We start from the raw sequence: 27,431 nt of genomic DNA, 5'->3' as shown, positions 1-27,431 counted from the left end.
CCAAAATCAAACAAGTGTCCTCCGAACATGTATTAGCAAGAAGTAGAGGACAGAAAGCAGTCTGTTACCGTTAAGAAACATTGTTTGGAATATGAGCAAAAAGTATCAGATTTGTAATCACGACTGTTGTGAATGTGAAGATGCATCTAACCTTAAAATGGAGAATATAACCATGTTTTGCTACAGTTTAGAAAAATGAGAACTATATATTGTGAAAATGAGGAAATAGGTTGAGCCATTGACAAACTATAAATTAATTCCACCTTACTTTATTGTTTTCATCTGGTAGCATAGTCCGCACCAAAACAAAAACTTACCAATTTCTGCACCAAGTGAAGAGTTCAGTATAGCTCCAGCAGAGGAAACAACAGCACAAGTAGAAAATCCTTGTGGATACAGTTTATTTAGTGGTATTTGGGGAAAGTACTTTTCCCATCCTAAATTTGAGAATGGGGCCTCTTTGCCATCCAACATTCTTACATGAGCTCGCTTTTTCAGGATGCAGAGCAGTTCTTGGGCACTCAGCTTTCTTGAATTCTGTTTTCCTGAAAAGCTTACCCCAAGCTTGTTTGCTCTAAGGTACTCTCTCCTAGCTTTCTGCAAACGAGGTGTCAGCATTTTGGATGAAACATTGCCTTTCCACAGCTTCTGAAGAAATGACTTGGACATGGTTGAAGAGAAACCATTCCACTCATCCGACTCTTCAATCATATGCTGTTTTGTGCGACGTACGTTCCTTCGGGTTTTTTTGTGCCGAGAGTGTGAGTTTTGGTGATATTTTACCGCCTGATTAGAGTCTCCATGGACAAGAGCCTTTTTTTTCTTTGATCTTAAAAACCTATCTTCACTTTCAAAATAATTTTCTATATCAGCTATAGTTTTAAGACTACCTGGGCCAGACTTAAATGAGTTCAAAATGTCTTCATTAACAAGACTGTGCTCATCATTGGCGTAGGATAGAGATGGGTCCTGAAGAGCCCCCATGATTGCCCTCTGCTTTCCTTGAATTGGTAGGACTTTTTTATCTTCTAAGTAAGAGAATGTGCTTGGCACTGGTTCCACTGAGTTGTTGTCTGTGAAGTAGATGAAGATCACCAAAAACAATAAGCCCCAAGCGCAGATTCCAAATAGCATGAGTTGTTTCCATTGTTTTACGTTAGGTTTCATGGCTTAGTCTACAATGGCTTCTCTGTTCTGTGAGCTTGAAAATTAAATTGTCACCTGTGAGAATAAAACAATGTATTTAGAAAAGGAGAAGAAATATACATGTCATTTTTCAAAGATATATTACAGTTTTCAAACCAGCACCAGGATCTAAATAGTTTTGTAACTGCATGTAATTAAAAATGTAGTATAGATAGTGAGCTATTCAATAAAATGTTTCTGTATAGCGCCACCTGCTGTTTGGTCTTTTCCTTATTTCTTTATCTGAGGTGGTCGCACATGCTCAGTTTACATTTTCAGCTACCACCAGCCATATCTTCTGTTAGAAACTGCGGAAGTTACCGGGAGAGAGCTACAGCAGAAAGGAAGGACATATCCCCTGAGCTGTCAGCCTGAAATAGATCTAGCAGAGCAATTGGATTATTAAATGGGGAGATTTCAGAATCCATGTGAGGAAAATGGCTGCTTCTAGCTTTGTTAGAAAGGGAATGTCATGTACTATATGATGTCCGATTTTAATTTTATTTATTACATCAGTCATGGCATAACCCCTTTAAGGGATACCTTTCAGATGCCTTACAAAATTAGGATACAAGGCTACAAAAGTGATCCTAGATTTTCAGGCTCATAGATGATAATTATCCCCCATAATCTCTATTAATTAGTATTAGATTGGACTGATACACATATATTTCTTTCAATCAGCAACAAGAGACTAGTAAATGCTATACTATACACCAGGGATTAGCAACCCCCGGCAATCCAGCTGCTGTGAAACTACAACTCCTAGCATGCACACTTACTCGGCAGTTCTTGTAACTCCCACAGAAGTGAACTCAACAGCTGGCGTGCCGGAGGTTGCTGATCCCTGCTATACACTATTCCTCTTAGGCTAGTTTCACACCTGCTTTCCGACAGGCTGTTCCAGCAGAGAAAGAGCCTGCCAGAGTTCACTGTATCCAGCCTAGTTGGATACTGCCATTCATCACCAGACCTCACTGTGCTGCATGCACCAGTTTCTGTCTGGCAGAAACCTGGCACTCATGCCGGAACCAGGCAGATCCTCACTGGGTCCCATCATAGTCAAAGAGATCTGAACAGTGTAACTGTTAGATGCTGTGGATACCACAAAAAAAGATTTGCCACTACTTACAGCAGCCAAAGTGACCCCCTATTACAAGAGGTAAGATTGTGCTTTAATTGCCTACTGTCTTGATAAATTTCAGATTTTTGCCACTGAAACTGTTCCAGAAACACAGAGCAAGGAAGGAGAGCCAGCCAAGGAGAACCTCTACTACATGGTGGAGTAAAGGGAAGGTAACCACCTACACCAGTCTACGGTTTATTACACAAGCAGCCGGTAAACACCAAAGCCCTGATTTATCATTCCTTCACTACAGAATTCTGGCATCAAAAAGTTGCAAAATATGGCTTTTGCAACTTTTTGCACTCACTTGTGGAAAAATTTAGCATTTTTTAAACCTTTCACGCCAGTTTTGTAATGTAGGTGGAAAAGTGGGTGTGGTTGGCTATGTTAATGAGTTTCACTCCAGATTGATCATTGATAGGGGATAATTATCAGATCGGTGGGGACTCCCATAGAAATAAATGGAGCGGCTAGGTGCATGTCTGACCGGCTGCTCCAATGTTTTCAGGGGGGTTGCAGGGGGTTCCGGGCCCCCGTTCTTGTGATTGGTAGGGGTCCCAGCAGTAGGACCTCCTGTGGATAGGGGATAACTTCTAACAACCGGAATACCCCTTTAATAATATATGTGGCGTGAGTGCAATGTGGTTTACAGCTTTAGGTGTAACAGTACACCAGGGGGTTGCCTGACGTAGGTTGCGACTTTTGCAAAAGTTGCACATAGTACATGAGCCGTAATCCAGGTCTAATATCACTTTTAGCTCTTAAACATAAACCACTTTTGAAGCCGCACAACTGACTTATGTGCTTTCATAAATGACCCCCATAGCTTGTAAGGCTGAATAAAAATAAATTCGGCCATTTGGTTTAGTCTATTATTCTGCAAAGTTGATAAATAGGAAGGCCCCCCTTCATGAGGTCAAAGCTATTTTTCCTCATCTTCTGACTTTATTAATGAAAAACAGCAGTTATTGTGTAGTTTCCAGCAGCAACACTAACCCTTACACGTTTTGTACTGGTTATCATACGTACAGTGGCGTAGCTATAGGGGTCGCAGCGGTCGCAATTGCGACCGGGCCCCTAAGTCAGGGGGGCCCACGGGGCCCCCTCAGCCAGGAGAACGCGGCCCGCAGCTGATATCAGTTTTAACTGCGTGAAACCAGATTCACATGGGGCGGAGGCGGGCGGAGGCGGGGCAGAGGCGAGGCCCTGCGTGACGTGCTCTGTGCAGGGCAGGCTAAGTAGGAGGAGGGAGGGGGAGCGGCTTCAGTTGAGGTCAGAAGACGAAAGAGGAAGCTGTGTGCAGCCGCCGGTACTGACTGACTCCGCCTCCTCTCCTGGCTGACTCCGCCTCCTCTCCTGGCTGAGAGCTCCCCTCCTCAGCTCCTCCTATCCTGAGCCTGCGACTGCCTGCCAGACTGTCTGCTGTGCTGAGGTGAGCGTGGCTGGCTGGACCATCCGACCGGACCAGGGTCCTGGTAGTCCGGTCCAGACCAGTTAAAGTGTGTGTCTGTGAACTGTGATTGTCCCTGAGTGAGTGAGTCCGGTCCGGGGGCCCTAACCTGCCTGGTGGGAGCGCCGGTGGCGGTGACATAGTCAGTGATAACTAAGCCAGCAGCCCCAGACCAGACCAGTCAATACCCGCTCCTTTAGGAAAAAACAAATCAGTACTCTCATCAAATGTGACTGCAGGCAGCACAGCAGCAGGCCAGAAGCGATCGATCAGCCAGGATTAATGTGCACAGCCTGGGTGGGAGGCCCCCCTTACCCTGGCCTTAGGCAAGTGACAAACTGCCCCCCCCCCCCCTCAATCAGAGGCAAGTGACAAACTCAGCTCTGCTACATCTACAATGAGCAACTACAACAAATGTAATGCCAAACTGCAGTTCCTCTATGTGATTGTGATGCCTTGGATAGCTTCCACTGGACCCACAGCCTGTGGGTCCAGTGGAAGCTATCCAAGGCATCACATAGAGGAACTGCAGTTTGGCATTACATTTGTTGTAGTTGCTCATTGTAGATGTAGCAGAGCTGAGTTTGTCACTTGCATAAGAATGAGGGGGGCAGTTTGTCACTTGCCTAAGGGAGGCCTCCCACTGTGCACATTAATCCTGGATGATCGATCGCTGCTGCTCTCACATCTGATGAGAGATTTCCTAAGGGGGTATTGACTGGTATTAGGGACGGGCTGGTGGATGAGGGCAGCCACTCAGTCCTGCCTATGGATCACACAGTGTGCACTTAGTTATGCCCAGGCCCCATGCCAGGGGGTCCCTGATGTATTAACTGACCAATAACATGGAGATCCCAGTGCCAGCTGCCTTGCTGGTGGACGATTGGCATATACTTCTGCTGTGGGTCACAGCAGAAGTATATGCCAATCGTCCACCAGCAAGGCAGCTGGCACTGGGATCTCCATGTTATTGGTCAGTTAATACATCAGGGATGTATTAACTGGCGGCGTGATAAACTGGGTGTGGAGCACAATCCTGTTAGTTTAGCTTGAACATGGTGGGTGTGCAGGGGTCTGGTGGTGTTAGGAAACGGTATTGAGGGTAGGGGGGCCCCAAATTGAACTCTTGCACCAGGGCCCATGAGCCTATAGCTACGCCCCTGCATACGTATAATATAAGAAGAATATATTTACGTTACAAGCCTTTATGAACATCATTTGACTGTTTTCCCTCTTTTAAAGCTGCTAGAGATTTGTTCATCCAAATTAATAATGTCATGTGGATAAGACAAATAAATCAGTGTTTCCCACAGCTGTCATTATCATCATCTTCCTGGTAATGATGGTTAGTAGAATGAGCTGGTGGTCCTATGGAGAGTTTTATAGAGAATCAGATGATGTAAGGTTTTGGCACAACCTCATAAGTAGAACTCTGTTGCTGGAGCTATTAACACAATTATGATTACAGAAATTCAGCCCTGGAACAGAGGTGTTCATTTTCTCTTTGCTCTTTTGTCTATTAATGTAGCCCCTGGATAACCCCAGCCACCTGCTGATCTCTCTACATTTATTGGATCGCTTCCCCCCATAAAAAATAAAAAAAAACCTGATGATAAAAATATATTGCAGCTGCTGAACGCAAGGCAAACAGCTGGAGTGTTCCTTGACCCTCTCTCATACCAGCCATACCATTGTGCTTTTATTTTTCTCCAAGCACACATTGGGCAGGAATGATTTCTGGAGCAAAGCTTTTCTCCTTTAGGTTGTTACACAAAATGAGGTTGAAAACAACACTGGTAGTTTTATATTTTACAGGTCAAATAATAAACATTATAGATAAGTGGCCAGCAGGTGATATACAAAACAAGAGCAAAAAAGTCTACAAATAAGAACATAACTATCTCCTACATGCCATTCATTATATAAATCAAGGGGTTAGAAAAAGTGAAAAAAGTCCAGCTTCCAATAAAAAGCGTTGCATCTTTATTATAAAAAAATCATGCATAATAAAATCCAAGCGTGACAGGATAGCGTTATAGTCTACGCGTTTCATATACCAAAATACAATCCTTACTCACGACCACGTATTTTGGGCCCACTTTTTCGTAAACTAGATTTTGTGACAATGGTGTCACAACTGGGTTTTCAGATTTTCTTTTTAACGCCAATACCATAGAGTAGGGAAATGGTAAATCTTCCCTTAACTTTACATATGAACCAAAAGCACTTTTCTTTAGAATGAAGCAATGGATTGCTAACTGAGCTTAATCTTGACATTGAGCTGAGCTAGACCTACAAGGCATTGTGCTTAGTTTAAAGGGAACCTGTCACCTGGATTTTGTGTATAGAGCTGAGGACATGGGTTGCTAGATGGCCGCTAGCACATCCGCAATACCCAGTCTCCATAGCTCTGTGTGCTTTTATTGTGTATAAAAACCGATTTGATACATATGCAAATTAACCTGAGATGAGTCAGAGAAAATATGACTTCTCTGGTCACACAAGTAAGATATGACTCTTATGTTAATTTGCATATGTATCAAATCAGTTTTTTTACACAATAAAAGCACACAGAGCTATGGGGACTGGGTATTGCGGATGTGCTAGCAGCCATCTAGCAACCCACGTCCTCCGCTCTATACCCAAAATCCCGGTGACAGGTTCCCTTTAACAGTGAATTTCAAAGTGACAGATTGTCTTTAAAGGGTCACTGTGCTTTCCGAAAACTTTTGATATGTTATAGCAACATATCAAAAGTTTTGATTGTTGGGGGTTTGAGAGCTTAGACCCCCACCAATCTCTAGAACGAGAAGACAGAAGCACTCGCTTAGCAGACTCTCTCTCCTTGCTGCACGAGATCGGAGCAAGATGGGCTCATGGCTCCCTGCTTCACTATTGCATCCAACTGTAACTGAGCCCTGAGGACACAGATACAATTAAAATCAGGATATGCTGCAGCCATCCTGAGACCGGGACAGTCATTCTGGAACTCTCCTGTTAGATCTGTTACAGTTGGGAGGCATGCTTTGTGTGCTTTTTTAAGAGTACTGTATGATCTTCTGTGCATCATGGTATAATCAATTTTACATTACTTTCAGAGTTGATAACTATTGAGGCAGATGGTTTATTTGTTAAAGCTTAAACAACTGCTAAGCAAAAGACTAAATACACACACTGTATAGAATAACACTCCTTTCCTGGGCTTTAATCAAGGGGGTCAACATTTGGAACTTTAAAATGTCTTCATAGACATCTAGGATTACTAAATCAACAACGGCAACCTGACAAAGGGAAGATGAGGCATACACTGAGGCATGCTCAGGCAATAATTGTGAAGTTGACAAGCTTATTAAAAGAGCTGGCAGACTGTAAGTAGACTAAACTGTCAATTGTCATGTATGATCTGCACGTCTCTAGATCTAGACTGGGTGACCTCCAGACCCACAAGTGAAACTTATACATCTCAATTAGCTCTAGACAGTTGACAAATCCTAATAGAATGGCGAGAGTAGCTGCCAACATATTGTCTAACAATGCTTTCTCCTACATCTCTTCCATCTGAAGGAGTTTTCAGATAGATGCAAGAAATAGAATTTTATACACACACACACATATATATATATATATCCTTGAAGAACATAGGGCCATGTAAACCTAACATTTCAACATGTTTTTGGCACTTATTAACAACATGAAGGGTTAATGTCTAAAGCCATACAGGGACAGGAGAAATGTCTGTGAACCTCCTTCTCTCCCTATACACGGCTTCCTTGCCTTCTGCCACCCCGTTCTCCTCTACACAGGCTAAAGTCAGAGCTGCAATTACAGTATATGCAGCTCTGACTTTAACCTACTCTAATACAACATAGATTGTGACTAGAACCACATTTTTTATTTAAAAGTTGGGATTCTTGACTTAAAGGGAACCTGTCACCGGGATTTTGGGTATAGAGCTGAGGACATGGGTTGCTAGATGGCCACATCCTCAATACCCAGTCCCCATAGCTCTGTGTGCTTTTATGGTGTAAAAAAACGATTTGAAACATATGCAAATTAACGTAAAAGAGTCATATCTTACTTGTGTGACCAGAGAAGAGTCATATTTTCAAGCTACGACTCATCTGAGGTTAATTTGCATATGTATCAAATCGGTTTTTATACACAATAAAAGCACACAGAGCTATGGGGACTGGGTATTGCAGATGTGCTAGCAGCGATCTAGCAACCCATGTCCTCAGCTCTATACCCACTTCTCAGGGCTCTTTCTATAATCTGAAAAAGAGCCCTCAGAAGTGCCCCTCTGCACCCAAGGTAGGAACAAACAGTGTTTTCCTTTCCTGCTTAAATGAACAAAGCTCAGGTAAAGTGACACCATTTACAATGGCTATAGAAGAGTCTGCCTGGAAAATACGAAAAAGCCCTATTTAGGATGCCAGGAAACAACTTAATGTCCAAAGCTGCCTCACATCAAGTGACCATGTCACTTCATGTGATGCTAATTGTGAATCAGACTTTTACAGCTTCAAATTATAATCAGTGAATTACACTCTTCAACAATGAAATTGCCACACCAATAAGGAAAAGTTGTGGAATTAAAATTAAATCACAAGACAGACAGCTATGGTAGCTCTTTTTGCAATTGCTGACCAATGACGTATCTAATGTGCTTAATGGGAGGAATATCTGGAGACGCAGTAGGCTTTGGTAGCATGTTTAAGCCAAGAAGGCTTCTAAAAAGTACTGTGGAGAATCGCTCTGGTAGGCAGGGTAAGCGGACGCAGTACAGAGGCAAAAACAAGGTTGTAAATCAAAGTTCAGTGTTTATTCACACATAGCAAGAAAACAAGCTAAAAGTGTTCCGTTTTGGTGCCTGTTCACACTACACAAAGTTCACAGTGCAAAAACACTTCACCTGGTCAGCAGATTATTTTCACCCACAGTCCACAGCAGGCTTTAGTGGCCCGTTTCCCCAGCCTATGGCTCTCACAAATAGATGCCTAAGTGTCTCAAACCACAGACTCCTCAGCTCCTCTGTCATGGAGGATAATCCACACTACCTGAACATGCTGGCTGGGTTTTTATATTCCAGCCAAAACCCGGCCTGGAACCGTGGGGAACAGACACCCACCCTGCTCTTTGGCTGCTCCCAATAAGAATCGGCCCGGATTGGCTTTACAGCCATTCTAACAGTTGAAGTGTCAGACTGCACTACAGACCTGACACTTCAGGAAAAAACCTGGTTCTTACCTCACTGAGGTCAGGAACCTTGGTGACACGTATCTTCCGTCAATGACGGCTCCTTGTTCCTTCTTACAGTACATAGCACAAGCAACGTGTACTGTAGCCTGGCGTTGTCCAGTGTAAAGTGGGCTCCCAGTACACGTTAGAGAAATGCCTATACCACTGGTTCCACAACAAATTAATGCAATGTCTGTTAGCGGTTAGTGTTCCTGAAATGAAGACTATTGGCGCCCGACTACTGTACGTTACATCTGCCACTCCACAACTTAATCCTAGGAATAGGACCAGTGTGATGTTTCCTTGTGATGGCCTCTTCACGGCTTTGACCACATGGTCTGCAGACCAATTTATTGCATTTTTGCATCCAAGACAAAAGATGGACTCATCACTGTAGAGGACAGACCTCTATTCCAGCTTTGAGAGTGGTGCCATAAGGTCAATGGAACATCTGTAGCTGGATCTCTGGCTCTTAGCCCAATGTCCTGCAAATGCCTTCTAATAGTTTGTGTAGGACACTGTTTGCTGCCCTAAGCTTGGGATGAGAAGTCTAATTTCATTTGCAGTACAGAATGGATCACTATGCGCCTTTCTTCTAATCAGACGATCAGTCCGTGCAGCAGAGGTTTGCCTCTGTGCATCTATTGCTGTCATTCCAGTTTATTGTTGTTCTCCCAACCAATGGACACGCAGTGTTGAAACTATACTGAAATCTCAGCCTAGACACAGTAATCTGCCAGAGTGATAAACCAAGGTCTCTCAGTTTAAAGATTCCGTCCCTCTCAGGTTACGACAAGTGGTGATAACTAGCATGATGACAAACAGGAGGCATCCCACACGACTTGATCCAATTTTTGAGGTTTCAAAACTTTGCTTTCAATCCAGGTTCCAACTGCAGATCTTAGCAACACCTACAACTTCCTCAATATGCATAACCTTATGGTTTGTCCTTCTTGGTGCTGTAATTTCAATGTTGAGGAGTGTTAAATAAAATGGAGTACAATCAGGAGTAGTCCTGCCCATAGGAGGCATATTTTAGGCTGACATAAATGGTTCAATTGATTGGAAATGACCACACAGATAATGAAAATATCAGGATCATACAGAAACACAAATAAATTACACAGTAACCATTTTCAGCATTCCTATTCCTCATTTATATACACGGCAGGTACTAAAAGTTACTTTTATTAGTTATCACAAAAGCAATTATTAGCATTGGAATTAATTTAAATTATTCATATAAGGCTATCATACTTTCATTGTTGGGAAATAAATTCGTGAGGATAAGGACTAGGGATGAGCGAACCCAAACTGCAAAGTTGAGGTTCGTACTGAAGTCCGGGTTTGGTGTTTGGGTGATTTTATTATTTTCCATTATAACATGGTTATATCGGAAAATAATAACATTTTTAAAACAGAATGCATAAGAATCTTCCACTTAGGGGTTAAAAAAACCTGCTATGTGCGCAATGACGTCACCATGTGGGAAGGGCTCAGTGATAACATCGCGCACATAGCAGGTCCTTTGGCAGGTCCTGCTGAATGAAGATAGAAGAGACTGCTACAGCATGATCAAGGGGATGAGGCGAGTTTTTTTTTAAATCAAATATCTTTTTATTGATTTTTCAAAGTTATAGAACAAAAATGTACATGTGAGTTTTACATACAAAGGGATGGAATGTTGCCATCTAGTCACATTTAGGGTGGTACAGTAGCTTGTTAAATGTGTCTGTGAAAACAGCCGGTATCTCTATCGAGTCATTAAAAACAGGCAGCTATAACAGATGACCAAATGGTCAGATAGTCAAATAAACTAAATTAACTAAATAATTAAAAACACACAAGAGGCGAGTAATCACCTATGAATGTGTTAATGTTGCAAAACTTAAAATAATCGTCGCAGAGGTCGCTCCCAGGAGTGGCCTTAGAATAGGTGACTTCCGCCACCTAGTAATTACTTATCAGACAAAGAGGGCAGGGGTCAAAACCTTCCTACCTTTCGGATCTTAATACATCCACTTTGTTAAACATGGCATGGGTTTGGTAGCGAATTAGATAAAATTAAAAGAATTAGTCAGAGGCAATATAGGATTATGGAGTGTTTGTGTAATAGATAGATGGAGGCCATATATTGTTTATATGCGCTTGTCAGCACGCTTATGTTCTTTCTAAGGTCCCCATAGATGTAGAAATTTAGTGTGAGATATATTAGCCCAACTGGCTAATTCTTCCATGAGGTATAGTTGGTCTACCTTTGACCGCCATTCGGCCAGGGTTGGAGGAACAGACTGAAGCCAGAGTAAAGGGATGAGAGATCCGACTGCCTGTACTAACCATGTAGGGAGGTCGAAAGCTCTCGGGGTCCATCTCCCGAAGGCAGCCAAAGTAGTGTTGAGATGGGTGAGATCTGGATAGAAGAGTTACATATGTGGTTTATGCTGTTTTCTATCTGGGTCCAGAAATCTTTAATAATTGGACATGACCAGAATAGGTGGCCCAATGTGCCTTCTTCTTGCAAGCATCTCCAGAAAACACTTGTCTCTTTTAGTCCCATTTTCTATAATTTGCTTTGGTCATTATACCATCTAGTCATAGCTTTATATGAGTGTCCTTGGATTCTTATGCATCTTGAGAATCCATGGGATCTTAAATGTATTTGGTTGATTTGTGCTGCAGTGAGGGATATTTCCAGGTCCCTCTCCCACTGTGCTATATAAGCTGGTGTGCGCACTTGGGGATCACATGACCGAGCGCAATTTTTTTCCAGCCACAATGTATCTGTCTTAATATTATATTTAGAGTGTAATGTTGAGCAAGTATCCCTAAACTCTTTTTGGTCAAGGATATTAACTTTCTTTATGCGTTGAGCGTATAAGTTACCTATGCTGCCGATGTTTTGGTGTTGGACATTATCTAAGTGATGTTTAGATCTTTAAAAGAATTCCAGAAGGAGGATGGATCTGTGGTGTTTTGGTATAGTAGGAATGGGATTAAAGAGGAGAGTAGGAGTTTTGGAGGGTCAGAGAATGGACCTGTATCTGTTTGTAGGGATTTGATGGTAGCGTGCATACCTCTGGACAAATCCTCTGGTGGGGGGTATGGTCCATCGATTACCCAAAAGCCTGCGAGTTGTCTATCAAAGAGGCTAGCTAGCTCTATATCCGAACTCAGGATCCTGAATCGGAGAAATGCATAATTGAAGCCATCTTTTTAATTGTATTGCTCGATAGTAAGTCTTTGCATCTGGAAGGCCTAGCCCCCCTATGATCGTTCCCTGATCAGCCTGTCATATGCTAATCTAATTTTTTTGCCTTTCCATAGGAAATAATATGCAAATTGATGCAAAGAAAGATTGGGGTAAGTGTATAGGTACCATTTGGAGTAGGTATAGGAATCTGGGCATAATGTATGTCTCTAGGTGATTCTTCCTACCCAGCTATGAGACATAAGCTAGTGACAAGGAATTTAATTGGTCTCTAACTTGTTTTAGGAGGGTCGAATAGTTTAGAGAGTATAGCTTAGAAGGTGATTTAGTTAGAAAAACCCCTAGGTAATTCATTTTTTCCTGCTGCAACTTGAAAGGGAAGGAGATGCGTAACTGTTGGATTTGGGGTGTTGGCAGGGTGATGTTTAAGGCCTCTGACTTAAGCCTCTTTCACACTACCGTTTTTTTTTCCGTTTTGCGGTCCGTTTTTTGCGTTCCGTATACGGAACCATTCATTTCAATGGTTCCGCAAAAAAAAACGGAATGTGTTCCGTATGCATTCCGTTTCCATATTTCCGTTTTTCCGTTCCGTTGAAAGATAGAACATGTCCTATATTTGGCCGCAAATCACGGTCCGTGGTTTCATTCAAGTCAATGGGTCCGCAAAAAAAAACGGAACACATACGGAAATGCATCCGTATGTCGTCCGTATCCGTTCCGTTTTTTGCGGAACCATCTATTGAAAATGTTATGCCCAGCCCAATTTTTTCTATGTAATTACTGTATACTGTATATGCCATACGGAAAAACAGAACGGAACAACGGAACGAAAACGGAACCACAACGGAAGCAAAAAAACGGAACAACGGATCCATGGAAAACAGACCGCAAAACACTGTAATGGACATACTGTAGTGTGAAAGAGGCCTTAGAGTAATTGATTTTAAAATTGGACAGGAACCCAAACTCAAATAGTTCCAAAAGTGGAGCAAATGCTTGAATGGGGTTTGTGATCAGGAATAGGAGATCATCTGCGAAAGTAGCGCATTTATGTTCTGTCTCTCTAACCTTTAGGCCTGTAATCAGGGAATTGTCTCTGATCGCTTGTAACAAGGTCTCCATGGTAATGATAAAGAGGGTAGGTGATAGCGGACATCCTTGGAGAGTTCCATTGCATATGTCAAAGGCCGGCGATAGTCATTGACCCTTACTCTGGCGCTAGGATGAAGATGCAAGGACATTATTGCTGTGATGAAGGGGGTTGGTACTCCAAATCTATGCAGGGCGCGTTGCATAACTGTCCAGTTGACACGATCAAACGCCTTCTCGGCATCTGTACTAAGTAGAATAAGGGGCAACTTTTTATCAATTGATAATTTTATTGCATTTAGTACCCTACATGAGTGGAGGTTACCCTCCCTTCCCGTTACAAAGCCTGCTTGGTCTGGGTGAATTATTTTGGAGATTATTTTGTTCAACCTAGTTGCCAGGATTTTAGCCCAGACTTTTACATCTAAGTTGAGGAGGGAGATGGGCCTATAGTTACTGCATTCCTCTCTATTTTTGCCTTCTTTGGGTAGTACTTTAATGGTCACTTCTAAGGCCTGTTTTGGGAGAGGTGCCCCTGACAATGTCTGACACCAAGCAGTGATATGAGGGAGTAGGATGGGTAGTAGTTTTTTTTTGTAATACCCAGCAGGTAGCCCATCTGGGCTTGGGGCTTTCCCATGTGGTAGGGACTTGATGATCTTTGATATTTTTTCTAGGGTGATGGGAGATAATAAAAGGAGCTATCTTCTTTAGATAGGGAAGGTATTTTAAGTTTTGAGAGGAATTTGTCTATTCTGGGGTGGTCAGCGTCTACCAATGGATGTGCTGGTATATTGTATAACTGATGGTAATAGTGTCTGAATTCTGCTGCAATATCTTTAGTCACATTGGTTGTCGGCCCTGAGTGGGTCCTAATACATTTTATGTATTGGGTTCCTTTTCTCTTTTGGATTAAGTGGGTCATTAATTTGTTGCCTTTGTCCCATGCGCATAATATTTGACCTTAGCATATTGATATGCTTTGGCGCATTTATTCTTGAGTAGTTCTTTTAATTTGTGGCATAGGGCAGACAAGTCTTCTTGCATGTTCCTCGCCTTAGATTGTTTTTGAATGGATTCTAACGTTGCTATTTTGGACAACAGAGAGTTCAGCATTTTTTGTCTCTCTTTTGATCTTGGTGCCAAACGCCACAAATTCTCCTCTGATATATGCTTTGTGTTCCTCCCAGACTATGGTCTGGGAGGTGTCTGTCGGATTATTATCTTGGAAATAGAGGAATAATTTATGCAAGATGCTTTTCAGGATCTCCTCCGAGTCCAGAAGAGTCTCATTTAGATGCCAAGTCCACTCTCTGACAGGAAGGGTGAAGAAGGATAAAGTAGTTGAAATTGGGGCGTGGTCTGACACTGTCATCGAGCCAATGGAAGAGCGGTGGAGTATGTCTAAGTGGTTATCAGAAATTAGTATATAATCTATTCTCTGATAAGTATGATGTACTTGTGAGTAGAATGTATAGTCTTTAGTAGAGGCATTCAAGGTCTTCTAGGAATCTACTAAGGGGTTTGCCCTCAGAACTTTATGAAGTTTCCTTATCACTTTTTGTGAGATTGCTGATGTTCCTTTGGAGGTGTCCACCGCTGGATTTAGGGAGATGTTTAAATCTCCTCCTATTAGTCTAATTCCTTCAGTTGGAATTCTATTGTCGTGTCTTTAATCCAGGTATGTTGTTTGCTATTAGGAGTATATAGGCTGGCTAGTGAAACCATAACATGGCCAATCTTACCTTTCACAAAGATATATCTCCCATCTGTGTCTACTTGTGTTAAAATGGGCTCAAATGGTATATGTTTGGATATAGCTATACTGACCCCCCTTGCTGCTGTTTTGTATAGTGAGTGAAACCAGTGACTGTTGGATGTGGTAAGTTAGGAATCTTATTGGTTTTCAAGTGGGTCTCCTGTAGAAAGCAAATATCTGATTTGCACTTCCTCAGGAGAGTGATTACCTGGGACCGTTTTTGCTGTGTGTTAAAGCCTCTGACGTTAAACGAATTAGTGGTTATGGTTGCCATGGCTGTGGTGAATGGGAGTGAGTATATTCATTGGGACCTTCGTTACCGGAATCAACCTGCACAAGAGTACAAAATATAAACATGACACGTAAACTATTACATAAAGGGAAATTGTTCAATTCGACAAAAATGGTGAGTATAGCCATCCACATGGTGGTCCAGACATCAGTAGAAGATTGGAGAGGTAGGGGATGACATCTAATGTCTTCCATGCACAGTATGTATGGGTGTGCGGGGACAGAGAAAGGGTATACACCTCCTGATCTGGCACCGCAGACCATGCCCTGAAGTAACAAGGATTCTGTTTCTGGTGTCATCTTGGCGCTAAGTAGCCATCAGCCCAGGGCATCTCAGCACTCCTGGTGAGGGCCCGCAGAGCACCCAAGAGATTGGTATGGATTGCGTTGTTCAGTAGATAGGGAAAAAAGAAGACAAAGAAACTGTAAAAAACAATAGAAACATGTAAATACACCCTAAAGGTTGGAAAATACTAAGGCTGCAATGACTGTGGGGACTATAGCCCCTGGTTTTCTGGTGGGATCTGCAGATTACTGATGATGGTCTGCAACCCTGCAGTTACTTCACTGCCGGAACGTGATCAATTACAAATATTAGAAAAACAGTGAATATAATGAATAGGATTTAGATATCTGTAAGAGAGAAATGACTGAGAGGGAGAGAGAAGAAAGGAGCACAAGAGATGGAGGCAGGTAGGAAGGAGATGGAATAGGCAGAAAGAGATATAGAGAGAGAGAGAGATTGATAGATTAATTTTATCTGAAAAAGTTGGTGGGTGGGTTCAGTCCCTCTTTCTTCTGGTATCCATTCCCTTCTTCTCCTGGAACTTGGTGACTTGTGCTTGGTGGCCACTGACCATGGCTTCAACCGTAGTAGTGATGGTAGCTTCTACACTGTGCTATCCAGAGGGAGCCAAAAGTCTATAGGTATTGGATCAGTTCCTAGTTGAGACCATATATTTGGTAGGTCCGCTGGTGTCTGATTGTGAAGCGGTTACCCCCACTGCTGAAAGTAAGCCCAAAGGGATAGAGTGGTGCATGATTTTGTGATTCCTCAAGTAGTCTGTGAGGGGCTTTAGGATTCGCCGCTTACTTAGCGCGGTAGGGGCTATGTCTTGATATAAGTGGATTTGGGTACCGTCGTACATCAGATCTTTTTTCTCCTATGCAGCAAGGCCGCGGTGTCCGAGAAACTGATTAGGCCGCAAATCACATTGCGTGGAAGTTCGCCTTTCCTCAGCATCGGGCATAGGGACCTATAAATCCTTTTAACAACGATACGCTGTGCCCCTTCTTCCCCAAGGAGCTCGGTGAAAAGTGACAAGGTGGTCGCCTGTAATGCATTCGGTTCGACACCTTCAGGTAGGCCCTTTTGCCTGATATTTTTTTTCTTGTTCCTGTTCTCCTAGTCTTCTATTAGGAGGAAGGCATTTTTAAGGGAGTCTATTTGCGCTCCCAGGTGTTTGTAAATTGTGGAGCTGTGATCTACTAGCAGCCCCTGATTAGTTTCTAGGGAGTCCACCCTGTGTCCAAGCGACTTTATATCTTGTCGCAATTCTCTCATCTCTTGCAGTTAGGGTGCCAGCGCCTGGGTGAGTCCTTTAGGAAAGATCTTGTTAAAATGGCGTTGTCTTCCACTTGTAGATCCTCTCCCTCCTCCTGCCCTCCACAAGCTCCCGCATTCTCACTTTCCGCCTCCTCCTCTAAGTCCGGCAATAAGGTCTGCGGCGCCACCTTGTTTGTGCACGTTGGTGACAGCGCCAGCTTCTTTCTTACAAAACAGTCCATTTCTACTTGCCCTTTCATGTACTTGGGGGTCGCAGGGTGGACGCTTAGTCTATCTCTCCCAATTTTGACCATTGTAATCCAGTTTTGGGTGTCTTTTTATGAGTAGGCACGGGTCTGCAGAGCAGGAGCTCTGTCTCAGACCTCCATCATGCTGAGTGGTCAGGCTACGCCCCCGATGAGGTGAGTTTTTTAACTAATAAATGGCCATATTCTTTTGCATTCTTATAACCATGTTATAACAAGAAATAATAAAGTGAAGTTTGGGTCCCCATTGACTTCAATGGGGTTCCGGTTCGGTGTCAAGTTTGGTCCCGAACCCAAACATTCAACTTCCACGGGTTCGATCATCCCTTATAAGGTCTCAAAATCACATATACATTTAAAAGTATTGTAGATGGTAAGTAAAAATAAAGAAGGAAATCTACTGATGGACACCATGGATTTACACTACTGTCTCAACCACAGCTCACATGGCTGTATATGTATAAGACATAGCTGAAGGATATAAAGCTGGTAAGGTTGGTCATTTTAACATATAAAAGGAAACTAGCATTTAAGCAGAAAATATACCTAGAACAAACTGTTTGAACAGGCATTTATAGATGTCATGCACAAGTTCTTTCTATTGGATTTCATGCCTAGGGCTACTTGACACAGGTTTAAAGAGGAACTGTCACCATAAAATGCAGTGCAATCTGCAGGCAGCATGTTAAAGAGCAGGAGGAGCTTAGCAGATTCGTATATAGTTTTATGGGAAAAGGTTCAGTAAAACTTTTCATTTTTACATTTACATCTGTACAGGAGGGAGGAATTATTAGTGACTGGCAGCTATCTCCCTATACACACTTATACATACACTGCCATTAATCCCTGATCACCCCTCCCTCCTGTACTGATAGCTGTTCACAGGAAGTAAAATATATATATATATATATATATATATATATATATATATATATAATTAATGTATAAATTGCAGGTTTTACTGAATCTTTTCCTACAAAACTATATATCAATCTGCTCGGCATCTCCTGCTGTGCAACATGGTGCTATCAGATGGCATTGCATTTTCTGGTGACAGGTCCTCTTTAATGCCCTACAGTCTACTGTGCTAATTTCTGTGTGAAGTGACCAGCTAATGCCATCATGAGTTGCGATTATGGCCAAAAAACGTACTTTGGCTCGAAAATGGCTTTGCTCTTTGTATAGTAATCAGCATTAGCTCTGCAGGACATTATGGGTATAAACTCTAAGAAATTGATGCCAGGCTATAGCAAAACTTATGTTTTCTTTCTAAATAGTGCATGTGTCAATGGGCAATTTCCATAACACAAGTCCTTATGTGGACTACGTGGTCTTGACACAAATTTACATTCATCTTCATGGATCCTCAGAGAATTTGCAGAGTTTTTAAGGAATGAGTTTTCAGTATGTGTGAAGAACTGTTCCATGCTCTGTGGTTAGAATATTTATCTCACAGCCATCAATGGCATTTCTTATTCAGATTAAAAACCTTCCCGATTGCCTAGCTGTGCACAACCCAAGACGCATGCACTTTTGCATCCTTTTATTTGTCTACAAAGTTCAGGAAATCTAGCATTACAATATTTGAAGGATATCCAACCTGTGAATATATAAAATGTTCTTGTTTAACTGCAGCAATATTGTCTCTCCTGCCTTATCTGTGACACTACTGATAATTCCTCTTTACAGCTGGCACAGAGACATGTTCAGTTGACTTCTGTAATCTAAATCCTTCATAAAAGAGGAAAATGGTAACTGCTGGATTTATTTTCTAATAAATCTTGGCCATAGTCCTGCCATACATTAGGTGTGAATGTCAGGATTTTTACTTATTTCAGTCTAACCCTGGTAAATCCCCTTTAAATGTAGAAAGAAATATCAAGAAGAGATTTTCAGCTACGTTTGGTCATTTATTTCATATTGGAATTATAACTGTATCGTCACCAATCGTGAGTGACTTGGCTTATCTGCTTTTAGTAATCAAAAAGCACTTAACAGTCCCCAGAACACTCTAATCTTTATCTATAGCGGGAAATAAGTAAGGGATTTATTTGAGCAACATCTGCTAAGCAGCCGCATAGCAAATATTTCTCTCAAAATTAATATCTGAAAATAATGCTTTCCATGTACAAGTCAAGGCTGAGTTGGTGAATTTACTTAAAATGATATAAGGTTTATGTATACATTGCCACACAACCAGTACACTATTTTATAATATTTCTTCATACTTACTGGACCTTTAAAATGATTCAACTTCTCTTACTAAGCCTCTGCAGACCCCACGTTAAAGGGGTTGTGCCACCTTTAAATGTTATTTTAATATTATTCAGAATGAAAAAGTAGTTACTTTTGTAATGAGCTGCAGAGGGGAAACAAACCAGGCTGGTGTAGTGAGCTGCATCTATATTTATTTATATAAGGAGATATATAACGCGAGTTTGACCGTGACGGGTGGTTGATTAAGTGTGGTTGCGTAAGTGTGTGACTTAAGATTAAGTGACTTTAGATTCAGGGACTTCAGTGGGGGACTGTAATTAGCCAGTTTCTTTGTACTACATTATATTGTATTTTTTACTTTGCTGGTGTAATCCCCATTTAGTATGTGTTGCACAATTGACAACGCAGTCCAGTGCACATCTTGCATGATGTATGCAGTCCTGGAACAGGAGTTCAAGGGTGCATATCTTTGTTCAAGATGTGAGCAAATTACCCGTTTGGAATCGCTAATCGAGTCTCTAAACGGGCAAGTTGCAACACTGAGAGGCATTGACAATTTGCAAAAGAGTTTGCTTCTCACCGAGCAAGCACTCTTTGGGGTAGATGAGGGGGGGGGGGGGGGTGACAGAGAGGAGGCTGAGGAAAGTAAGGTAGCTAGCTGGGTAACAGTTAGAAAGCGGGGTAGAGGGAAGAGTGCCAGGGAGGCTAGCCCTGATCTGACACACCCCAACAAGTTTGCACGTTTGGCAGATGAGGGGGATGTCAGCCAGACACTTCCTCTGCCAGTCAGGGGAATGCCAGCTCCGGTAAGCAGGGGACCAGGAGAGCAGGGCAGGCCAGACAGGTGCTGGTAGTGGGAGACTCAATTATTAGGGGAACAGATAGGGAAATCTGTCACAAAGACCGTGATCGCCGAACAGTGTGCTGTCTTCCTGGCGCTAGAGTTCGACACATCGCGGATCAGGTTGACAGATTACTGGGAGGGGCTGGAGAAGATCCAGCGGTCATGGTCCATATCGGAACCAATGACAAAGTTAGGGGTAGGTGGAGAGTCCTTAAAAATCATTTCAGGGATTTAGGTCAAAAGCTGAGGGCAAGGACCTCAAAGGTAGTATTTTCCGAAATACTACCTGTACCACGGGCCACACAAGAGAGGCAGCGGGAGATTAGGGAAATTAACAAGTGGCTCAAGAACTGGTGTAGGAAGGAGGGGTTTGGGTTCCTGGAGAACTGGGCCGACTTCTTTATCGGCTACAGGCTCTATCGTAGAGACGGGCTGCACCTCAATGGGGAAGGGGCAGCTGTGTTGGGGAAGAAGATGGCTAAAAGGTTGGAGGAGTGTTTAAACTAGGGACTGGGGGGGAGGGTAATTATGTTATAGAATGGGAAGATAGTGCAGATAGAGACCGGGGGCAAGGTAGTGAGACTGGGGGAGGAATGGAAGGCGGGACTAGAACAGTTCAGAAGGAAAGGTGTAGAGTAAAAAATATACATAAACCTCTCAAATGTATGTATACTAATGCCAGAAGCCTGACTAATAAAACTGGTGAACTGGAATTAGTGATGTGTGAGGAGGACTATGACATAGTGGGAATAACTGAGACATGGCTGGATGATAGCTATGACTGGGCAGTTAATGTACAGGGTTACAGCCTGTTTAGAAAGGATCGTCAAAACCGGAGAGGGGGAGGGGTCTGCCTTTATGTAAAGTCCTGTCTAAAGCCCACACTCCGGGAAGATATAAGTGAGGGACATGAACATGTGGAGTCACTGTGGGTAGAGATACATGGTGCTAAAAACAATAATAAATTACTAATAGGAGTTTACTATAAACCACCTAATATACCAGAGTCCACAGAAAATCTACTTCTAAACGAGATAGACGAGGCGGCAAATCATAATGAGGTGGTTATTATGGGGGACTTCAACTACCCAGATATAGACTGGGAAACTTGTATATCTCATAAAGGAAACAGGTTCTTGGCAATAACCAAAGACAATTACCTCTCCCAACTGGTTCAGGACCCGACTAGAGGGACGGCCATACTGGACTTAGTATTAACCAATAGGCCTGACAGAACAACAGACGTGCAGGTTGGGGGACACCTGGGAAATAGTGACCACAAAGTAATAACCTTCCAATTATCATTCAAAAGAGCGTTTCTACAGGGAGGAACAAAAATACCAAACTTCAAAAAAGCTAAATTTAGCCAACTAAGAGAGGCCATAGGCCTAACTAAATGGGATAAAGTCCTCACAAATAAAAATACAGCCACAAAATGGGATATCTTTAAAAGCATCCTAAAATCTCATTGTGAGAGGTACATACCGTATGGGAATAAAAGGTTAAGGAACAAAAAGAAACCAATGTGGATAAACAGAACTGTAAAGAAAGCAATAAATGACAAAGAGAAAGCATATAAAACACTAAAACAGGAAGGTAGCACGGAAGCACTGAAAAACTATAAGGAAAAAAATAGAACATGTAATAAACAAATAAAAGCGGCCAAACTAGAGACCGAGAGATTAATTGCCAAAGAGAGTAAAACTAACCCTAAAATGTTCTTCAATTATATAAATGTAAAAAAGTATAAATCTGAAGGTGTCGGCCCGTTAAAGAGTAATGAGGGGGGAGTCGCAGAGAGCGACGAGGAGAAAGCAAAGCTGTTAAATATTTTTTTTCTCCAATGTATTCACTGAGGAAAATAAACTGTCAGATGACATGCAGAATGTTGAAATAAATTCCCCATTAAAAGTGTCCTGTCTGACCCAGGAAGAAGTGCAACAGCGACTTAAAAATATTAAAATAGACAAATCGCCAGGACCGGATGGCATACACCCCTGTATCCTAAGGGAATTAAGTAATGTCATAGCCAGACCCTTATTTCTGATATTTGCAGATTCTATGTTGACAGGGAATGTCCCACAGGATTGACGCATGGCAAATGTGGTGCCAATATTCAAAAAGGGTCCAAAAACAGAGCCTGGAAACTATAGGCCGGTAAGTTTAACATCTGTTGTAGGTAAACTGTTTGAAGGTTTTCTGAGAGATGCTATGTTAGAGCATCTTAACGGAAATAAGCAAATAACGCCATATCAGTATGGCTTCGTGAGGGATCGATCATGTCAAACAAATTTAATCAGTTTCTATGAGGAGGTAAGTTCTAGACTTGACAGCGGCGAATCAATGGATGTTGTGTATATGGACTTCTCCAAAGCATTTGACACTGTACCACATAAAAGGTTAGTATATAAAATGAGAATGCTTGGACTGGGAGAAAACGTCTGTAAGTGGGTAAGTAACTGGCTCAATGATAGAAAACAGAGGGTGGTAATTAATGGTACATACTCAGATTGGGTCACTGTCACTAGTGGGGTACCTCAGGGGTCAGTATTGGCCCTATTCTCTTCAATATATTTATTAATGATCTTGTAGAAGGCTTGCATAGTAAAGGGGCATAGATGCCTGTGATGAGAACATAGTCCTACCACTTTACAAATCGCTAGTCAGACCACACATGGAGTACTGTGTACAGTTCTGGGCTCCTGTAAACAAGGCAGACATAGCAGAGCTGGAGAGGGTGCAGAGGAGGGCAACTAAAGTAATAACTGGAATGGGGCAACTACAGTACCCTGAAAGATTATCAAAATTAAGGTTATTCACTTTAGAAAAAAGACGACTGAGAGGAGATCTAATTAATATGTATAAATATATCAGGGGTCAGTACAGAGATCTATCCCATCATCTATTCATTCCCAGGACGGTGACTGTGACGAGGGAACATCCTCTGCGTCTGGAGGAAAGGAGGTTTGTACACAAACATAGGAGAGGATTCTTTATGGTAAGAGCAGTGAGACTATGGAACTCTCTGCCTGAGGAGGTGGTGATGGTGAGTACAATAAAGGAATTCAAGAGGGGCCTGGATGTATTTCTGGAGCGTAATAATATTACAGGCTATAGCTACTAGAGAGAGATCGTTGATCCAGGGATTTATTCTGATTGCCTGATTGGAGTCGGGAGGGAATTTTTATTCCCCTAAAGTGAGGAAAATTAGCTTCTACCTCACAGGGTTTTTTTTTTGCCTTCCTCTGGATCAACTTGCAGGATGACAGGCTGAACTGGATGGACAAATGTCTTTTTTCGGCCTTATGTACTATGTTACTATGTTACTATGTTAGTCTGTTACAAAAATGATCCAATTGCGACATATTCTCTTTACTCCATTATAACGGTTCCCCACCACGTTTAATCTATAAACTTGTAGATTGTAAGCTCTTACGGGCAGGGCACTCTCTCCTTCTATACCAGTCTGTAACTTGTCTTGTTTATGCTTATTGCAACTGTCTGTATTATGTATGTATACCCCTTTTCATATATGCAACGCCATGGATTGCATGGCGCTTTAATAATAAATAATAATACCAATTTGTACGTCCACTTCTGAAATGGCTGCACATGTTTACTTCAATCCTTCAGTTATCACTAGCCATATCTACTGTTAAAAGCTGTAACTGTTACAGAGAGAGAGAGCTGCAGCAAAAAGGACACACCTCCTGAGCTATGATAAGGAGAAGAGCTTCAGCAGAACGCACACACCCCCTGAGCTGTGATGGGGAGAGAACTGCAGCAGAAAGGCGACACAATGTGATAAACCCCCTGAGCTTCCAGGCTGAAACAAATCTAACCAGAAGAATTGGAGCAATGAATGATGGGGGGAGTTCTGGATTCATGTGAGCTACAAGTTTCTAGCTTTGTTAGAAAGAAAAGGCCATGTACTATATGCTCGCTAATTCTCATTTCTCAATCATGGCATAAAACTTTTAAGGGTAGAACTTACTGCACATGCTTAGGTTTAAGGTTTTTTTCAGGCACACAACTCTCTCTTGAAGAGAAAATAATTTTTTTCTTTTATACAGTATATTACGCATATTTTTTTCTGTCAAATGTTGCCCCATTGTTTGGTAACAGCATACGTTTTATATTCTTCTTTTGGCCCACAAATGCAATTATACATAAGATGTTATGACCAAAACAAATTGCACAATATATTTTTTCATGTAAATAAGATTTTACATTATTTGTTAAGCATTAAAACGACAGTCCTTTCGAGAAAAATATAAATTACAGGGGATGTCCGGTATAGACAACTCACGTCCATATGCCCTATTAGCGGTATCTGTTTTGCAAAACGCATCTAAGTTTAAGGTAAAATTCATACCAAAATCATTTTTATTGTGGTTTTGTTTAAAAATTGTGTAATCATTTTCCAAGGGAAATATATGTTTGGGATTTAAGACTTTAAAAAAATTACATTAATATTTGACAGGAGACCAAAATCCAAGACATTATTAGCAACTAGCTGAAGGACCCAGCTTTGCATGGATATATTTAATCTATTTCATTTAATGTTGGTGTGTGTTGTTAAAAGATAGACAGTATCCACTATAACAGTGACATCTACAGTACTCTGCCCCCCTTAACAGTAACCACCACAGCCCCCCACCTCCTTAACTTTGACCTTCACAGCAGCCTGCTCCTTTAACAGTGAGTTCCACAGCACCTCACCCCCTTGACAGTGACCTCCACAGGGGCATGCCCCCTTAACAGTGACCTCTACAGCACCCGCCCCTTAACACTGACCATAGGTTATAGTCCCCTTAACTGTGACCTCCACCATTCCCGACCCCCTTAACAGAGACCTCCACAGCGACTGCCCCTTTAACAGTTACTGCCACAGCACCCCACTCCGTTAACAGTGACCTCCACTGAACCCTGCTGCCTTAACAGTGACCTCACAGTGCCCCGCTGCCTTAACAGTGACCTCACAGTACCATGCAGCCCCTTTAAATGTGGCCTCCACATTCCCCTCCTCCCTTAACAGTGACCTCCACAGCAGCCTGCCTCCTTAACAGTAACATCCACAGCACCCTCCTTTTTAACAGTGACCTCCACAGCAGCCGCCCCTTTATGAGAGACCTCCACAGTACCCTGTCTACTTAACAGTGTTTTCCACATTGATCTGTCCCTTTAACAGTGACCTCCACAGAGCTCCGTTCCCTTAACTGTGACCTCTACAGCACCCCGCCCCTTAACAGTGACCTCCATAGTGGACCGTCCCCTTAACTGTGACCTCCAGTGTACCCTGCCCCCTTAACAGAGACCTCCACAGCGTCTGCCCCTTTAACAATGACCTTCACAGCATTCTGGCCCCTTAACAGTTACCTCCACAGCAGCCGCTGCTTTATTAGTGATCTCCACAGTACCCAGTCTCCTTAACAGTGATTTCCACAACACCCTGTCACCTTAACATTGGCCTCTACAGCCATCTGCCCCTTAACACTGACCTCCATAGCGGACCGTCCCCTTAACTGACCTCCACAGCAGCCTGCTCCTAGGGTGGCCATAGGTCTGGTTTTAGGGCGGACAGTCCGGCTTTTAGACTCCCTGTCCTTCGTCCGGAGCAGGGCCTGGATGGACACAGGGATGTCCTTTTGAACAGCTCACTCTCAGACAGCAGCACTGTGCTGTCTGAGCATGAGCTGCAGGGAGAAAGTCAACCTCCCTCCCACCCCTGCAGCTGACAGAAGTCCCCTTCGGCTGCGGCGTGGGAAGGAGACGTGGCCTAACTGGGTCAGGGGCATGGCTTAGGGGACCTGGGGGCTGGGGGTTTAAATCCGTCTATTGACAGTGGCCTGAATGGCCACCCTACCTGTCCCTGAACTGTGACCTCCACAGCACTCCGCTCCCTTAACAGTGTCACCCACAGCGCCCTGCCCCTTTAAAGCTGACCTACAGCACTGAAGAAAAATGGCTGGGTTGTTATGGAAACCTGGTGTAAAACTGTGTGTATGTGGAGACTAAGGGCCTGCGAGCTTCTATTGGATAAGGGACATGCGACCGTGTGTATGGCAGTTGGGATATGAAGAGAAAGACCTGCAGGCTTCTATTGGCTAATGTAGGTCATGTGATGTGCCATATTTGCATTTTTTTTTTATATCTCAGGAACGGTACGTCCTAGAGAGCGGAGACCCGATCTAAAACCTTCCCGGACACCTGATGTACCTGTGTGCCAAATTTTGTGATGTAAGTGCAGATTCCTTTAGCGGACATACAGTACAGACCAAAGGTTTGGACACACCTTCTCATTCAAAGAGTTTTCTTTATTTTCATGACTAGGAAAATTGTAGATTCACACTGAAGGCATCAAAACTATGAATTAACACGTGTGGAATTATATACATAACAAAAAAGTGTGAAACAACTGAAAATATGTCATATTCTAGGTACTTCAAAGTAGCCACCTTTTGCTTTGATTACTGCTTTGCACACTCTTGGCATTCTCTTGATGAGCTTCAAGAGGTAGTCACCTGAAATAGTCTTCCAACAGTCTTGAAGGAGTTCCTAGAGATGCTTAGCACTTGTTGGCCCTTTTGCCTTCACTCTGCGGTCCAGCTCACCCCAAACCATCTTGATTGGGTTCAGGTCCGGTGACTGTGGAGGCCAGGTCATCTGGCGCAGCACCCCATCACTCTTCTTCATGGTCAAATAGCCCTTACACAGCCTGGAGGTGTGTTTGGGGTCATTGTCCTGTTGAAAAATAAATGATGGTCCAACTAAACGCAAACCGGATGGAATAGCATGCCGCTGCAAGATGCTGTGGTAGCCATGCTGGTTCAGTATGCCTTCAATTTTGAATAAATCCCCAACAATGTCACCAGCAAAGCACCTCCACACCATCACACCTCCTCCTCCATGCTTCTCGGTGGGAACCAGGCATGTAGAGTCCATCCGCTCCCCTTTTCTGCGTCGCACAAAGACACGGTGGTTGGAACCAAAGATCTCAAATTTGGACTCGTCAGACCAAAGCACAAATTTCCACTGGTCTAAAGTCCATTCCTTGTGTTCTTTAGCCCAAACAAGTCTCTTCTGCCTGTTGCCTGTCCTTAGCAGTGGTTTCCTAGCAGATACTCTACCATGAAGGCCTGATTCACACAGTCTCCTCTTAACAGTTGTTCTAGAGATGTGTCTGCTGCTAGAACTCTGTGTGGCATTGAC

General features: G+C 42.7%; 1 protein-coding gene across 3 annotated transcripts in view; it reads right to left on the bottom strand.

Annotated features, from left to right (window-relative positions):
• ST6GAL2 (ST6 beta-galactoside alpha-2,6-sialyltransferase 2) overlaps positions 1 to 27,431 on the bottom strand; it is a 175,524-nt gene that overhangs the window by 58,918 nt on the left and 89,175 nt on the right. For all 3 annotated transcript variants that reach the window (XM_044286397.1, XM_044286395.1, XM_044286398.1), the window contains one exon: positions 318 to 1,221. In XM_044286397.1, coding sequence (XP_044142332.1) covers positions 318 to 1,167 — 850 coding nt within the window. In that variant the 5' untranslated portion in view covers positions 1,168 to 1,221. The remainder of the gene's footprint in view (positions 1 to 317; positions 1,222 to 27,431) is intronic.

Source organism: Bufo gargarizans, chromosome 3 (assembly GCF_014858855.1).
Source record: "Bufo gargarizans isolate SCDJY-AF-19 chromosome 3, ASM1485885v1, whole genome shotgun sequence".
In the NCBI taxonomy this organism is placed as follows: domain Eukaryota; kingdom Metazoa; phylum Chordata; class Amphibia; order Anura; family Bufonidae; genus Bufo; species Bufo gargarizans.
This window is presented reverse-complemented; position numbering and strand designations above follow the sequence as displayed.